Source organism: Ictalurus punctatus, chromosome 27, assembly GCF_001660625.3.
Source record: "Ictalurus punctatus breed USDA103 chromosome 27, Coco_2.0, whole genome shotgun sequence".
Classification (NCBI taxonomy): domain Eukaryota; kingdom Metazoa; phylum Chordata; class Actinopteri; order Siluriformes; family Ictaluridae; genus Ictalurus; species Ictalurus punctatus.
In genome coordinates, this window is record NC_030442.2 from 375,782 (window position 1) to 392,631 (window position 16,850).

The 16,850-nt window shown below is 38.2% G+C and overlaps 1 protein-coding gene across 7 annotated transcripts in view; it reads left to right on the top strand.

Annotated features, from left to right (window-relative positions):
* The window catches only part of filip1l (filamin A interacting protein 1-like), a 32,421-nt gene that overhangs the window by 2,548 nt on the left and 13,023 nt on the right, over positions 1-16,850 (top strand). Inside the window, exons 1-5 of one of the 7 annotated variants that reach the window (XM_053676487.1) lie at positions 680-887; positions 8,063-8,250; positions 8,514-8,664; positions 9,325-9,619; positions 12,805-12,978. In XM_053676487.1, coding sequence (XP_053532462.1) covers positions 8,244-8,250; positions 8,514-8,664; positions 9,325-9,619; positions 12,805-12,978 — 627 coding nt within the window. In that variant the 5' untranslated portion in view covers positions 680-887; positions 8,063-8,243. The other 6 variants (XM_047151547.2, XM_047151546.2, XM_053676488.1 and 3 more) reach the window with 6 other exon arrangements.

A 16,850-nucleotide genomic window follows, 5' to 3' on the forward strand; every position in this document is an offset into this window, starting at 1 on the left:
TTGTTTCACGGTTATTCTTTTCCATAGTGTTTTGCTGCCTATTCATAGTTCCTGTTTTGTGTTTTGTTTTGCTATTAATTAAAAAGCTAATCTGCACTTGCATCCGTATCTGCCTTGAAATCCTGACACCCGTTCAGAGTGTACACCACCTTGTGCCACATGCTCCCTGGGATAGGCTCTAGGTTCCCTGCAACCTTGTAGGATAAGCATTATAGAAAATGGATGGATATGTAGTACTCTGCAAAAATCTTAGGCACATGCAAAGAAATGCTGCACAGCAAAGATGCCTTAAAAAAAAATAAACAAATTAAATGTTTCTACATATAAAAACAATATTTTTCTTTTATAAGGAAATGAGCTGGTAAGTTTTATTGAGCATCTTGCAGAACCTGTCACAGTTCTTCTGGAGATTTTGACTGTTGCCCTTATTTTTGCAACAAAACCCAAATTCTGTAACACTTAATTTTGTGCTGAAAAATTAATGTTTTGAAATCTGAAATGTTTTTGTACAGACTTGATAATGTAGAAATCATAAAATAAAAATCTATAACAAACAAAGTTTGTACTAAAAAAATAGGATGCCCAATGTGTGTGGGTGTGTGTGTGTGTGTGTGTGTGTCCTGATATAGAGAGATATATTTAGTGGCACTACAGTTATTTGCATGTGTGGAAGGTCAGTTCTCTTTATCCACTCTCCCTCTTCATTGCTTTGGTGATCCTTTCTTCATTATTCCTTTATCTAACAAACAGTAACCTGTTTTTCTATTCTTTCTTTGTATATTTGCTTATCCTTTCAAACTGACATAATTTAAACAGCCACAAAGATCCTAACTCCCACACTATCTTTAAGAGGCAATCTGAAGAAGAGCAGAGGAGAAGAGCAAGCGGTAAGAAATTGGTAACACTTCATACTGGATTATGATCATATATGCAGTATACAACTTTAGCAGCCAAGAACTGTTTGATGCTCTTGACTCTCAGAAGTAAGACTGACTTAACATTATAATATCACAAGTGACAAAATGGATAGATCAGGCTAAATGTGCCCGGATAAATTCTTCACGAGAATGCTATGGCTGCATGGTTTCATAAATGTTTAAGGCTTTTCCAACTTTGACTTAAACTGTGGCGTGAAACTTGTGATTGTGATTATTGATAAAAAAAATTCAAGCTAACAATAAATATGTTTTTAAAATAACAGTATATCAGTCATTTACCATGAGACATTCAATATAAGAAAAGTGGGTTTTTGGCTTCAAAGTAACACTGCAATATTTTAGTATAGAAATATTACTTTGCACATGGCATTTACTGTAATTAGTCTATTGGTTGAGCCGGTTTTTTTTTTTTTTTTTTTTTTTTTTTTTTGTATCACATAGACCTACATGCTGTGTAAGGTGGGGGGAGGGAGTATGAGTTTCATGTTTCACCAGCCAGGCATGGAAACCTGTGACTGATTTATCTTTACAAGAATCAGGTTATTCTGTCCACGTGGAACCAACATACAAGCCACAAACAAGCCAATGGCACATTCCACTTAAGTTAATCTACCCAGTGTACTTCTGGTCAGCAATCATGAAAACTTGGTGGCTATTTTTAAAAATAGTAATTAAATTATAGAAACAAAATTGAATCAATTGATACAATGAGCTGCTTCATGCGTACCTACTTATGAACATACATACTTTACTTATTATTCCAGCAAACATTCAGTGAAACATTCTGTAAGCATATTTATAATTATGTTACTACACCTTATAATGTACAAAGTGCATTTAAAATTATGAACATGCTTTAGATCACCACTTTAATTTAATTACAACCAGTGATTTGTAATTAAATGAATTGTCAAATTCCTTGCTAATTCACTAATGGTAATTTCTTCTCTACTGAGGCAGTTCTTTGTATAAATTTCCTGGATTGAAGAGTGCTGTATGGTCTGGGAGTCTGGATCACAGTTGCGGGTTGCTTTTTGGTATTTGTGCCATAGGTGGATTGGTTATGCTTAATTTCCTCTAAGTGTGAATTACTGTGTGAATGTGTGTGCATGGTGATCTGCAAAGGACTGATGTCCCATTTAGTGTGTATTCCCGCCTTGTTCCCAGTGTTCCCAGCACAGTCTCCAGGTCCACCATGACCAGTATAAAGCAGTTACTGAAACTAAATGAATGAATCTTTGGAAGTTGTTGTCTAAAAATTGGGACAATCGAGCTAGGTCTGTCTACAAAAGTACTATTCTTGTGACTTTTTGTGACAATGGTGTATGTGTGTGTGTCATATTTAAGATCAAATCAGAACATAGCAAAGTATATAATCTCCAATCTTTATTCGATTCAAAAACAAATTGGAAACAGTATGTAATATTGCTTGAATGTGTGGGGTCAAGCATTCCATCAAATGTGTTGCTTTACTATTTACCTAGCAGTAAATTGTAGCAAGCAAGCAAGCAAGCAAGCAAACAATAACCAAAACAACCAACAAATTAAGTCTGATGTCTTGATTTAGATTTAGTTACCAATAGATTGTTACAAAGTATATAATACACATTACATTATCATGTTTAATAAATCTTGTAAAATGTCTGTACTGTCCAGATATAACAGGCTATAATTTGAGGGTATCAGGTGTACAGTATCTCATCCCAGAGGTTTATGCTGATCCCAAAAATATCAACCAAGTGTGTTATTACCACTTATTCTGGGGTCTAGGTTAACTAGTACAGAGCAGAGCAAGGGCATCAAAGGCAAGTGCATGCAGCATACCCTGTGTGTGAAGCACAGTTTTAGAACAGGGATCCTGTTTCCTGGAGTAGGCTATAAGAAAAAGACTATTTATAGTGATGAAATATTTGTGATGGATACTAGTAGTGTGTCTGCGAACAAAGTGGGTCAATTAAAGAAAAACAGATTAACTCTGCTTCTCATGTTCTTATGTATTATGCACATATACACAAAAATGTGTGAATAGGTAAGCTTTCTGATATTTTTTTAAATTAAATTTTAAATAAATAAATAAATTGGAAAAATATCTGCAGTGTCATTACATAATTATCCTCTGCTTATCAGTCTACCCATCCATCCATCCATCTAGCTCTCTAATCTATATATGTATCTGTTTCATTCTGTCCTTTGTTTTATACAGACTGGATAGTTAACAGATCTAGGTGCGTGCACTCACTTTATAATTCAACTCACATAACACATGTGTACCCGAAGAAGCTCAACCGGTGTCACACTGAATTACAGTCCATGGTGCAACTACAACAATCCCAACAGTATCATCCACAAGCATTTATGATCAAATAATTGTTTCATTAAAACAAATTATACAGGGCATAATAACAGTCCAAATGAATGCACACTGTTACTAAGTAAAACTTATACACATCATTTAGTGCGAACAGCCTTGTTATTGATAATAATGTGAGCTATTAAAATAAAATATACCTGACATAACACAACACAGTTTTTCACTAACTTGTTATATTGATATTTATGGCTAATTTGCAATGAATTAGCTAGCTTGCTACTATCGCCTGGCCACAATTGGCTGTTCCTGAGGTGCAGTGGCTTGTGGCATCACCATCAGCGCAGCTTGTTTGGCACGCTCTTTCTTCTTTTCCTTCTCTTGTTGCTTTGCTCCCATCAACTCTCATCAGCCTAGGCATCACCGGAATGGTTCTGCGCTGGGTGGAATCCTATCTCTCAGACAGATCCTTCAAGGTACTGTGGAGAGGAGGTATTTCTGAAACTCAGCAACTCACAAGTGGCATTCCACAGGGGTCAGTTCTGGGTACACTGCTCTTTTCTATCTACACTACATCTCTGGGGCAGAGTCTCATACTCTCATACTATTGCTATGCTGATGACACTCAGCTCTATTTGTCCTTCTAGCCTGACGATCCATCCATCTCTGCACGAATCTCTGCTTGCCTGTCGGACATCTCGGTCTGGATGAGGGAACACCACCTTAAACTCAACCTGGGAAAATCTGAACTTCTCATCATCCCAGGCTGTCCCACAATCAACAACAACCTCACTGTACAGCTCAGCTAAAACTTGGGGTGATTCTTGATGACAGCTTGACCTTTACAGACCACATCTCAACAACTGCACGGTCCTGTAGGTTCATCCTGTACAACATCAAGAAAATCAGACCCTACCTCACCAAACAGGCTACACAACTACTAGTACAGACTCTTGTTATCTCAAAACTGGACTACTGCAACTCACTACTCTCGGGCCTCCCAGCAGCTCCATCAAACCCCTTCAAATGATTCAGAATGCAGCAGCACATCTTGTCTTCAACCAGCCCAAGAGAACCCATGTCACACGCCTCTTCATCTCCCTCCACTGGCTTCCTGTAGCCGCCCGCATCAAATTCAAGGCCTTGATGCTCACCTACAAGACCTTGTCTGAAACAGCACCCTCCTACCTCAACTCTCTCCTGAAGACTTACGTTCCCTCATGCAATCTGCGATCAATCAATCGCAGACGCTTAGTAGTGCCTACTCAGCATGGCTCCAGGTCCCTTTCAAGAACCTTCAAATTAACTGATCCTCAGTGGTGGAATGAACTTCCAACCTCAATCCAGACCGCAGAATATGTCACCATCTTCAAAAAACAGCTAAAGACCCACCTCTTCCGTGAACAGCTAACCAACCCCTAATAAATAAATAAAAACAACAAAAAACACACCTTACTTACACCATTACTCTCCGCACTTTGCTACTTCTGGAACTCAGTTAATGGATCTTGTATAGTAGCACTATTCGTATTGTTCTCTGCTTGATATCGCTTTGCTTGTATTTTCTCATTTGTAAGTCACTTTGGATAAAAGCGTCTGCCAAATGAATAAATGTAAATGTAAATGCTCTTACTATCTCTCATCAATGCCTCGGCTGCTTCTTTAGTTTCCTTTTTCTTTTTCCTGTACTGATCTATGTGATTCGTGACGTGTGCCTTGAATGAGTTCCATGCCATTGTATTAAGTCCCACTACAAGAAATTTTTCTTGCACTTCCTTGGGTAAGGCCTTCTTTAGCATCATCCTGAAGAGTCCTGCACTGGCAGAGGACTCATCCCATTTGCCTCCTGTCTCGTCTCTCCATTTGCCCTGAAACGCTTTTAAGAATTTCATAATGTTTTCTTCCTCTTTCAGTTTGGTACTTTCTAGCTGCCCTGGATCTAACTTTGTGGGGTACATTTTTTGTATTGCTCCCCATGCAACATTCTGCCTCAGGCCAAATGGCATCGGATCACACCTGGGGTCATCCATCCTTTCTCCAAGTTGGCCATCTTCATTATTTCTTTGGTTCGACCTTTGCCCACAGTCTAGCACGATATGGCTTTTATGTCCCCACTGGCCAACAGTTGTCCTGTTGTTTTCTCCTCAAACTTGGTTATCCACCTTTGACTGCCATCGCACAGATTTGGAAGTTTCTGTACCAATCCCGTTAAGTCCATAAAGTTCCACGGTTTTGGCCAATTCCCTCACTTGGTGGAATTCATTTCCTTTTTCCTGTCCAAAACCCTCCATATTCCCTAGTCTCTCCTTCAACCGCTCCCCTTCCTCGTTTTTCAGTGCAGTTATTGTCACGTCTCCTTCCATGTGATCTAGCCTTTGTTGGCTTGTGAGTCCAATGGTCCTGTTTGCATGTCTGTGTCATTAGATCTCACAAATACGATCTAACCTTGTGGTCCTTGTTATCCATTTGCCGCATCTTTCAATCCTTTGCTTACTTCGGGAGGGGGATCTATGGATGCTTCTCCTTTGTGTGCTTTTTCCATTTTCCGTTTTCTTCCAGTCTTCGTAGCTCCCCATCCTCTTCTTGGAGTACGTGCTCCGGGAGAGTCACCCTGCTGGTTGTTTCCCATATGGGGGTGCTAGTATGTTGGAACTGAGGCATCCTTTCCCAATATGGTTGCACTTCTTTGTCCTCTGCGCTTGCGTTCATACCGGGTACAGATGGTGTGCTTTTTGCCGCCGTGTGATGTAGACACTGTCTCCCTTAGGCACTGATGGGTATATTCCCACCATGCGTGGAGGTGGTTGGAGTGTGTAGTGGATGTTGTATGGTGGTGGGATGCTCGGTCCCTGCATGGTGGTGCCGTATCTTTCTCCCTACCCTTGTCTGACTTTTCACTCTCACCCTCACTTTCCTTCAGTTTCTCTTTGTGCTCCTTAACTTCTTTCTCTTTAGCATCCTCCTGTTGTTTCTTCTCCTACTCTTTTGTTGCTTGATCTTTCCTTTTCCTATCCATCTTTCCTTCTAGCTCAAACCACACCACTATTTTCTCCTTCTTCTCTAGCCTGGCCTTGGCTTTTTCCCCCTTTTTCTTCTCATTCTAGCAAGCTAACCTCTGCTTCATCTTTTGACACATCTGTTCATCAAATGTTCCCTCTGTTGGCCACTGCAACTCTCCAGCCATCCTGTCATGCCATTTTTTGCAACAATGCCTTATATACTTTTCATCTTTTTTTATGTTTCCTTATTGTTATCTCTATTGACTCCATACTCTGTGAATCTAGTCTACTCCCTGGTTACACCTAGGTTATTTATTATGTGCTTTATCACCAAAATATATCAATTGGGTACTTTCCTGAGGCTGTACCTCATGATCCACACCCTGTTTGCCGATAGCCTGATTGCTAGTCGATCAACTCCTGGCAATACCAATAATAATTATGCTACAGAGTTGTGTGGCGAATTTCCACGAAGCTTTCTTCAATGCCCATGTGACTATGTATAAACGCAAAACATGGTGTCTGTGATTATAAATATTTACTCCCCTTACCTTTTCCCCTTTTGTCTATTTTTATGATTCTCATGCTCTTATCTGGTTTTCTTTTTCCGGTGCGTAGGGGTATGGTAGGTTTCTTCTCCCTTCCACCTCGTTTCCTAAGGGCTCAACAATATTCACTAATTATCCACATAACCTTCCAAAAGAATGACCACACCTTTTTACACATTGTTTTCCAGATACACCTCATGTTCTTACTGCTATCTAATATATTTTCAAATCTTCACCATTTGCCCAATAGCCCAATATTGTATCCACACCATTAGGTATTTATTATTTTATTTACTCATGCATTCATCTCCTATACTCACACATCACATTCATACACACAATGGGTCTGCTTTCACCAAAAGGGTTGGCTCTTATTGCTCTTACCCCTTCTTTTTCTGGCAGCAGTATCCGGGGGTTCTCTCTCATCAAGTAGCCCTGCCTTACCTTGTCAGTGGTTTCAAGGGAGTGAGGCCTCAAGCTTCCTGTTTCCAAGTAGCCCTGTTGAGGGGGTTTCAAATCCTCGCCTCAACAGTGGTATTACAGGAATTTCTTATTCACTTATTCATTACAACTGAAGCCTTTCAGGATTCACACAGATATACCACAGAAGCACGCATTAAAACATTCACATAATCCTTCTGGTTCTTTTTTACCAGAGACCCAAACTTAATTTCTTTTACTACTCCCATCCACTGTTCTCCCAGAGGTTTCAATTACTTTACCCAATTATTTATTTTAGAGTTATCTCTAGGCTTGTGCACAGGGGACCGGCTCCTCTCTCCCCTTCCCGGGGCCTCCCCCTCCCAGACAGCATGTTTACTACAGCGGAACTTTGAATAAAACAGATGTCTGCTTACCTATATCCTATACGGCCAGTATCTGCTCTCTAGGGAGTGGTGAAGTCCTATGTGATGGGATCAAGCCCTCCTGGCTGGCTCACCAAAATGTCACGTCAAAAACGACTAGCAGTGTTAATGACCTTTTTACATAAGTGATCATACTCAAAAGCAAATCTGAAAGTAAAAATGTAGAACACATTGGCTGAGAGAAGCAAAAATCCAGCTTATTGTTCAAAAACCAACATGAGATCCAATCAGTGAGACATCCCAACGTGGTCTGAATCTATACACAGACTCAATGCCCTATATATACAGTCTTATCTTTAGTCTATGCCCAATTATCTCATTCTTTTGAAATCCCAATATGCTTTAATAATGTATTTGTGATTTCCCCTTAAACTCTACTTTTCTTATTTTTAAATCCCATTAGAATCAACTTTTCTCACTTTGGAATCCCCTTAAAACCCATTTGCAGCCATTGGATATCCCCTTATCTTCATGTTTTTCTTTCTGGTGTTTTTCACACTGGCATTCCTACTTCCAGTAAGTGAGCTGTGCGTATCTCTCCGCACAGTTGTCCTGGACAATTATGGATATTATACCACTTCTTCATGATGGGTGAGATATATTTTTATTATTGTTTACTGTTATACATTTTTTCTCTCTAATCCTAAGCTTGTTATAAATTTTTGGTGCTTTTTAAACATTTTGAGAGTGTATGTGTGCGTGTTTTTTCCAACTTTATACTCTTTCCATGCAGTGTATTGATACCTGTTTCTTACATTTTTTGTATGTGCTTGTACATGTGTATATGTGGATATATAAGTGTTACCACTACTGTTTTATCTCATTTTTGGTCTCTCTCTCTGTTCTATGTCCAGCTGACCAACGCCCTCATTCAGCTGGACCTTCTTGCTCTTGGCTCCTTAATCTCTCAGGCCTGGGTGAATATCTACATCATCACCTGGCACATTTGGCAATGGACGTTACAGGTCTACTGGAACATCTCAGCTCTTCACCTGTACCCCCAGGGTTTGCTCATCCTCCTGCTTATTGTATCATTCCATTGGTGACCTATGCTCATGCTTCTACTCAAGCTGAGGCTAATCTGTTTCCCATAACCTCTGTGGAGGACCCGTTTATTCTTTCCTCTGATGATGATAGTAGCTTTGCTACAAACACACCACCATATTACCTTTCACCTACTGATTATTCTCTGACAAGTCCTGTTCCCTCCCCAGTGTATGATGGTGATTCTCAATAAACTACATACACTGTTACCCTTGTGTTTTCCTGTGTCTTAAATTTATTCCCACAGTGTTATGGTTTAAATTGGGTCTCACAACGCCAAGTTCTGAGAAATTTAATCAAAAGATGAGTCTGGATTTGCAGTTGAATCCCCAGAGCTTATTTAATTGAACAATTAATCAATATTTCAAAGTTGTCAGACTGTTAAATACACATTAGAACCTAGTTTCTAAAACAAGTGTAGGAGACAAAATTAATAAAGCAAGAGATTTCCTGAGTGAGAACATCCTTAATTTAAAACACAGATTTCAATAATAACGATAATCGCATATAGCATGCTGCAAATTCACTATGAAAATTCTATGAAATAATATAGCTTTCACACTATAAGTAAACATAAACAAAGGCCCACTTTTACAAATGCTCTTTGTTCTCTCCAAACAGACCAGAAGCCATGCATTCCCGTAGCAGCAGCCTGGAAAATATTTCAGAGGTGAATTCATCTCAGCGGCCGCTACAGCAAAGAGAATTTAAGAGCTTTCGAGATGCTAGCCAAACATGTTACAGGGAACCCCCAGACAACATGAGTACAGTACAGCAAAACCACAAGAGCTGTTGCTGCAGCCAGAAACACAACAAAAACAATGAACTGACAGAGCAGACATCACTGGGGAACAGCAGGGACCTCTCACATGATGATCTCCTGCTCCTGCTGAGCATCCTGGAGGGAGAGTTACAGGTATCAATGAACAGAATGCAATCAAAGACCTCAGTTAAGGTCAATTCAGATAAGAACAGAGCAATGAGCAGAAACTCAGTTAATTTCAGAATGAACATTTAACATGTATAAGCATTGAATATTGAACAGGATCTCTAGAGTGGAACAGAAATGTAATTAAGAATGCATGTTTTATCACATGGTTAACGCAGTTTGTCACGTGTGATCACGCGGCACCTTGCAATCACTCTTTTTGCAAAAAATTGCAAACAGCAATTTTTAAATGTGCCTAGGGCATTATTACATCATATATTTAACATAGAATTAACATTATTCTCTGACAGTGTCTTTATTAACTGAACATTTAATGTCGTGATTTCCAGAATACATAAAAGGTTGACACTAAAATATGAATTAAAAAATAGGCTAATAATGGACAAATATATTTAGTAATATTGGAAAATCCATTTACAGGTGCCAGGTCAAAAATGAGCAGAGGGTAACTTCTAAGCATCTAAAGGCCTCTTTCAGATTGGCTATTGTTAATGTCCACCATCAGGAGAACGCTGACCAACAATGGTGTGCATGGCAGGGCTGCAAGGAGAAACCCACTGCTCTCTTAAAAGTTAATTGCTGCAATTAACTAAACAATCCTTCAGCAATTTGCTAAACATCACGTGGACAAAATGTTTTGTGTATTTTTGAGACCAAAATAGAATTTCTGTTTTAAATACAAAGCGTTATGTTCGGAGAAAGGAAAACACTGCATTCCAGATTAAGAACCATATCCCATCTGTAAAAGATGCTTTGGGCCTGGACTACTTTACTGATGAAACAATGAATTTTGAATTATTCAAGCGAGTTCAAAAGGAAAATGTCGGGACATCTGTCCGTGAACTGAACCTGAAGAGAAAGTGGGTCATGCAGCAAGACAACGACCCTTAGCACACAAGTCGTTATACCAAAAGAACGGTTAAAGAAGAATAAAATTAATGTTTTGGAATGTCCAAGTCAAAGTCCTGAACTTAATCCAATAGCAATATTGTGGAAGAACCTGAAGCAAGCAGTTAATGTGAGGAAACCCACCAACATCCCAGAGTTGAAAGAGTTGATACTGAAAGCAAAGGTTCACATACTTTTGCCGCTTACAGATATGTAATATTGGATCATTTTCCTCAATAAATAAATGACCAAGTGTAATATTTTTGTCCAATTTATTTAATTGGGTTCTCTTTCTCTACCTTTAGGACTTGTGTCCTGATTATAAAATATTGAAAATTCTACTTTCAAATTTTAATTCACAAACATTCAATCATCACTGTATGTGTTTTAATGCGCTCATGATCATGATATACATTTCTCCAATGCATAACTTATTTTATTTACTCTGTAAATATTATGATTTGAAGGTCATGTGCATATTTCCATTTCGCAAAACAATGACAGCAAATGAGTCATTGATTAAAGTTAAACTTAATATTAATGTAAATATAGTTGTTCTGCAGTTTACTTGCCATTTTGTTTACTATATTTTAAGTTTATAGTCCTCACAAAATTTTCCAATTTTATTCAAATGTATTCTGAATTCATAACGTGCACATTATTAAAAAATTGCTCAACTCCGTGAGCATTACTCACTCATTACTCATTGTCTGCAATATAACTTATTTGAAAAAGTATGAATAATGAATTTAAAATGATTAACAAATACCCACAAATAATAAAAATAAAAAAATATAGTCTAGAAAGATGGCTGAAAAAACATTTGTAGAGCGAAATGTGTAATCAACACACCAATAACTAAATGATATGTCTGTGAAAAACATAAATCGTAAGTCTGAACTAAATTATTTTGTGTATATCACTGTTGTCCCAACATGCCAAACAGAGGCATTGAGTCAACAGAGTAGAGTTACTCTTATAGTTAAATATGCTTTATAAAGTTGCTTTTTTGAGTTAGCAACAGCGTTTTTACAGTTAAAAAATTAATGACAATAACTTTGTTTGGTGGTAAATTCTGCATAAGACAAAGAACGTGTGATTAAATTTGTTTTCCCTTCCTGGTCATTGTCTTTATTACATTGCGACATGTTAATACTGCAATTTATGGAAGCCCTAAGTGACCATGTCTTATTTTTTCTTTCATGTTTTCTCGTGATCGCGACTTAATTTTCTTTTTACTCAACATATGTTTTTATTGTTCTGGAGGCAGCAAAAGCTTAGCACATGATCCCACAGCATCATGATAAAAAGACGTTGTGAGAAAACGGTTTTTGTTATCATAAGATCACAAGAAAACTAAAGTCACGATCACGAATAAACAACTTTTGTTATGTTGATATAATGAGACAACAAGAAAGAACAAAATAATAATTCAAGGCATCCATACCAATCCCTAGAAATAGCCCCCCCCATCACCCACCCCACCCCACCTCTCCCCACCTCAGCCCACCTCAGGAGCGCTCCTCTTACTCTCCACATAAACTGGCCCCATCGTTTTTTTTTTTTTTATACTTTCTGCACAGATGTCCTTGTTGCAAAAGGGCAAATGTCTCATAATTGCTTGATAATGGTCACGGGGCATCGCAGGTTTCATTACCAGCACAAGAAATAGTTCAGACCAGGCATTACTCTCTCTCTCTCTCTCTCTCTCTCTCTCTCTCTCACACACACACACACACACACGTCTTTATTTTTATACCGTCTTATATTTGAATTGTGCACATTTTTAACACGTACACTTCAAGTTAAAATTATTTCATTCTTACTTCTGTGACACATTTAAAATGCATATATCGTGCCTATGTCACGTGAGGGTAATTATAATGGTAAACATAAATGATTTATCTTTTAGCACTAACATTCTTTATTTCATATATTTCCACATTGTTATAGTCTAAGAATGCTCTTGTTTGTATTTCAAATTATGTTATATGAACAGGAGCATTATATAATTCTTAAGACCATGCTGTTACACAAACTCGCGATGCAGAGTTGAGTTGAAATGAAACATGGCAGCCCCCTACTGGTCTTGTCTTTTCTGATCCCGGAGCATGCGCGTGATCTTGCAGCATGAAATCGTAGTATCGTTTTTCCTTTAAATGCTCACTCAATGGCCAGATCTGTAGAACATTTGAAAAGAAGCCAATCAGCTATACATTCAACTTACAATACTCTCAACATGTGTATTATCTGTATCATTATAGGCCAGAGATGAGGTGATCACGGTGCTGAGGGCAGAGAAGATAGATCTGGCATTATTGGAGGCCCATTATGGCTTTGCGACTCCTCCGAAAGTCCTTCAGGCCCTGCAGAGAGACACCATACAGGGAAAATGTCATGGCTGGCAGGAAGACATCTATGAGAAGCCCATTGCAGAGGTGAAATAAATAATTCATGCTAAAATATAACGTGATTTTAGTCTGCTGCTTATCTGTGAATAAGGATGAAAATAAATTATCTGACTCCAATTCATTAGCTTAACTTAATGTAACCGATTCCAAAGAATAATCTTTTAGTTAGCGCTAGAAGTGTAATTTTTATTTATTCTGATGTCTTTGTTCTGATGTATTTAATCTAAAACAGTTCCATGCTAATCTTTCATTATAAAAGCACATTTCTAGGTCAGAGGCTTTTATATAGCCTATTTATTAAACAACTATTCTGTTGAGGTTTCCATCAACGTGCCTTAGGCCTTTACTATACACTTGGCACTTGGCAGCTAATATAAAAGGCTAATAATTGCCAATTTCAATAAAAATATTTCAACTTGCAAGTATTAGCCTTTTATATTTGCTTGTCAGAGGTTACTTTCAAACATCTCTAACATACTAAAACTTTAGCTAGAAACCTATTTCTAATAATTATATGTCATGCACTTTTAATGCACCATATTTTCTTGCAGAACTACTGAGTATTTAGAGATAAAATAATGAATGTTTACTGTACAAAATACAAATGCACAGAGGACAAAAATAAAGAGAACTTACAGAATCAATGGACAGAGACTCAGACATAGGTTGCTTTGTGGAGAAGTATCTGTATGCTCTATGCTAAAGCCTCTATGTATTGCATACAATCCATTTACATATATTGCATTATATCCTGGAGATTCTTTGACGTAAACAATGATCAGAGCACCAAATGGAAGAGACACCATGTATTTCATGGCAATATGGACCCCCAGCTTGGTAGCTCACCCTAGTGAACTGTAAGTTAATTGGGTTCCTGAGAATCTAATCTAATTAAGATTCCAGGACTGTGGGCAAAAGGTCTCCCATGCAGACTAGGTGGTCTTAGTAGCTATATGTTTGGGTGTAGGTGTGGGAAGAAAACAAACATATTGCAACATATACTGTAAATGTTGTTCCCTAAACTTGTATGATAGTTATGATGCCACCACATTGTTCACCAGGCAAAAACATGCCCTGAGGAATACTGTAGTTAAGCACAGTTTAGATGACCAGGTTTAGTTCACATAGTCTCTCTGAGCCACATTCCAGATCACGTTAACGTTACACAAATTACTGCCACAGTTTATAAATCTACTACAAATCTACTCCAGGACAGCTGAATGTTGAGCCATTTAACAGCCATTACAACTGAAGTCAGCTGCCTGGTTTGGGCTCCTGTGCCCTTCCAGCACGCCGGCTTTCTCCTTCCAGCAGAAAGATGCATCAGTGTTGTCATGGAAATTAGACAAGACTTGCAGACTCATCCTCTCAGGTGAAGAAGGTTTAATATAAAGTGATGAATACAGGATAGAAGTAGAGAGCACTCTGAAGAACTCGTCTCTCACGTGCACTATTAAGATAACGGGTGTAGGACATCTGCGAGTCTCGAAAAGGGAGTTCTAGGTGGTTTGAACCGGTTTGGTGGTTTCAAGGTCTTAGCCGATGTGCAGACACTCAAAGATAAAAACATGTTTGTCTCCCACAGAAGACCGATAAGAAACGTTCTGTGCTAATCCACATGGCATGACCTTACATAATAACTGTCTGCTACTGCAAGTACACATAAAACACAGAAAGAATAACAAATTCTCTCACAGTGTACAGTGGTACTTCTTGTCCAAGATACTTGGATGTCCTATTTTTAAGTTATTCTTTACTTCCTTACACAGGAGACCTCCATAGTTCAAAGAGGTCCTCAATCCTTGGATACACTGATATTCGACACATATTGCAACTGTAAATTCAGCATAGTTTCATGTTTTATGGGAAGACAATGTGGTTAATATATCTGTACCTTTAAGTGATATCACCATTTGGTCCCATTTGAGAACCTGATCTTTGACAACAATCTATAATAAGGTATTATATTTGGAAATATATTCTCATGATCAATGGTGTAGCAAAAAAGTTATATAATACCAACTGGGCCTGTGTGAAAATGCCCAAAGTTGTGCCAAAGTTGAAATAAATTCCAGAAATTATGAGGAAGAAGGGGATTGAAATACATTAGTCTGTGTAGGGTTACAAACAGGGTATGAAATTAGCTCCTGCCACAACTCAAATGCAGATTAATTGTTGTCAGTGGCATGTAAAATTGTCTAGTTATCTGCCACTTTGATAGGGCTTACAAAAACAGAAATCTCAATTTGCATAATTTTAGTTGTACCTGGTCATCCCACAATGTTCACAATTACTAGTGGCTGTCCAAACATTAAGCATCACTTTGAAAGTTGAAGCGAAGAAAACACAAAATCCCGGTAACAAAAACATGGAATTGTGAGTGGCCGGTAAAAAATAAATAAATACCAACCACTATGGCAATTGGAGGAATAAATTTCTGACCCTGTTTACAAATCTAAAATGGGACTCCCTTACAACCCCTGCCAAACATTATGGACTCACCATACTTCACACAGATACAAATCACAGATCATGACACAATTTTTATTTAATAGCTGAACATTCTGGCTTCATGAAACATTCCTCAAACAAATTCAGTTAAATTGTTTTAGTTAAGCATATTTGTTTCCAGATCAACTAAAGGGAAAAAAATGGAATCACTCAATGTTGAGGAAAAATATTGTGGAAGCATCAACAACAAAATCACAATTAATAAATTACTTGGGTTACTGATGGGAAGGTCAGGGGTTCGAGCCCCAGCATTGCCAAGGTGCCACCGTTGGGCCCTTGAGCAAAGCCCTTAACCCTCTCTGCCCCAGGGTGCTGTATCGTGGCTGACCCTGACCCTGTATGCGCTCTCTTTTAACTAATTTGCATTTTTAGACTTGTGCTGGAATTTGTTTTAGAAATGCAAATTTGAAGGTGATTCCATAATTTTTTCCTCTGCTTGATCTGAAACAAAATGTTCCACTAACTTAAATAATTTAATTTATCTTGTATGTTTGACGAAGCCAGAATGTTCAGCTATTAAACAAAATTTTGTTTAATGTCATATCTGTTATTTGTTACATAATGGAGGCTGAGACGGAAGCAGGTTAATTAATTTAATCTGAGAAGTACTAAGGATCAGGCAGAAATCAAGGTACATAGGCAGGCAAGGGTCAAGCAAACAGCCCAAACTAGGCAAGGCAAAGAGACAAGATCGTAAACGAGAACAAGGTCAAGGTCAAGGTCAAGGTCAAGGTCAAAATAAACAAACACGGTATCGCGGCTTGATAACAACAGAGACAGAAAGCAACTTCACACAGAGTGAATGCATAGAAGGTCCTTTTCAACTGTGGTTGTGATTGTGCTGTGAATTGGATGCAGGTGTGCATGATTAGAATGAAGGTGAGTGTTCTGGAAATTGTTCTCCATGGCAGCCATGTTTGTAGGCCACAGTGCAGGATGGGAAATGTAGTCACTTGTTTGCTGTGATTTGACATTATTCGAGTAAATAAGCCGGGTGAAAAACCTCTAAGTGTGGTGATTCCAGTACTTTTACCAAGATAAGGAATCCTAATAATAATAATTTATCGTTTCATTCCTTGGAAATATCCATTATTCAAGTTTGACACACTAATCCTTATTATCTATGATGGAGCTGGAGATGGTGACTGATTCCGATAATGAGAAAATCAATTACCCGTGGCATTATTTGTCGAAGTTCATGTGTCTTTACTATTTGATTCCTTGACTCACTCTTGTTCTTGACCACAAAAAAAAGTAATAGAATACAAATGGGAAAAACTGGTTGTGAAAACCACTTGAAAAGCTACTGGAATACTTGAACTGGATGTCTTTGTAGAGCCTTTTGATGTGAAATCAGAACTGTATCATGATTTTAAAAAATGCAAACA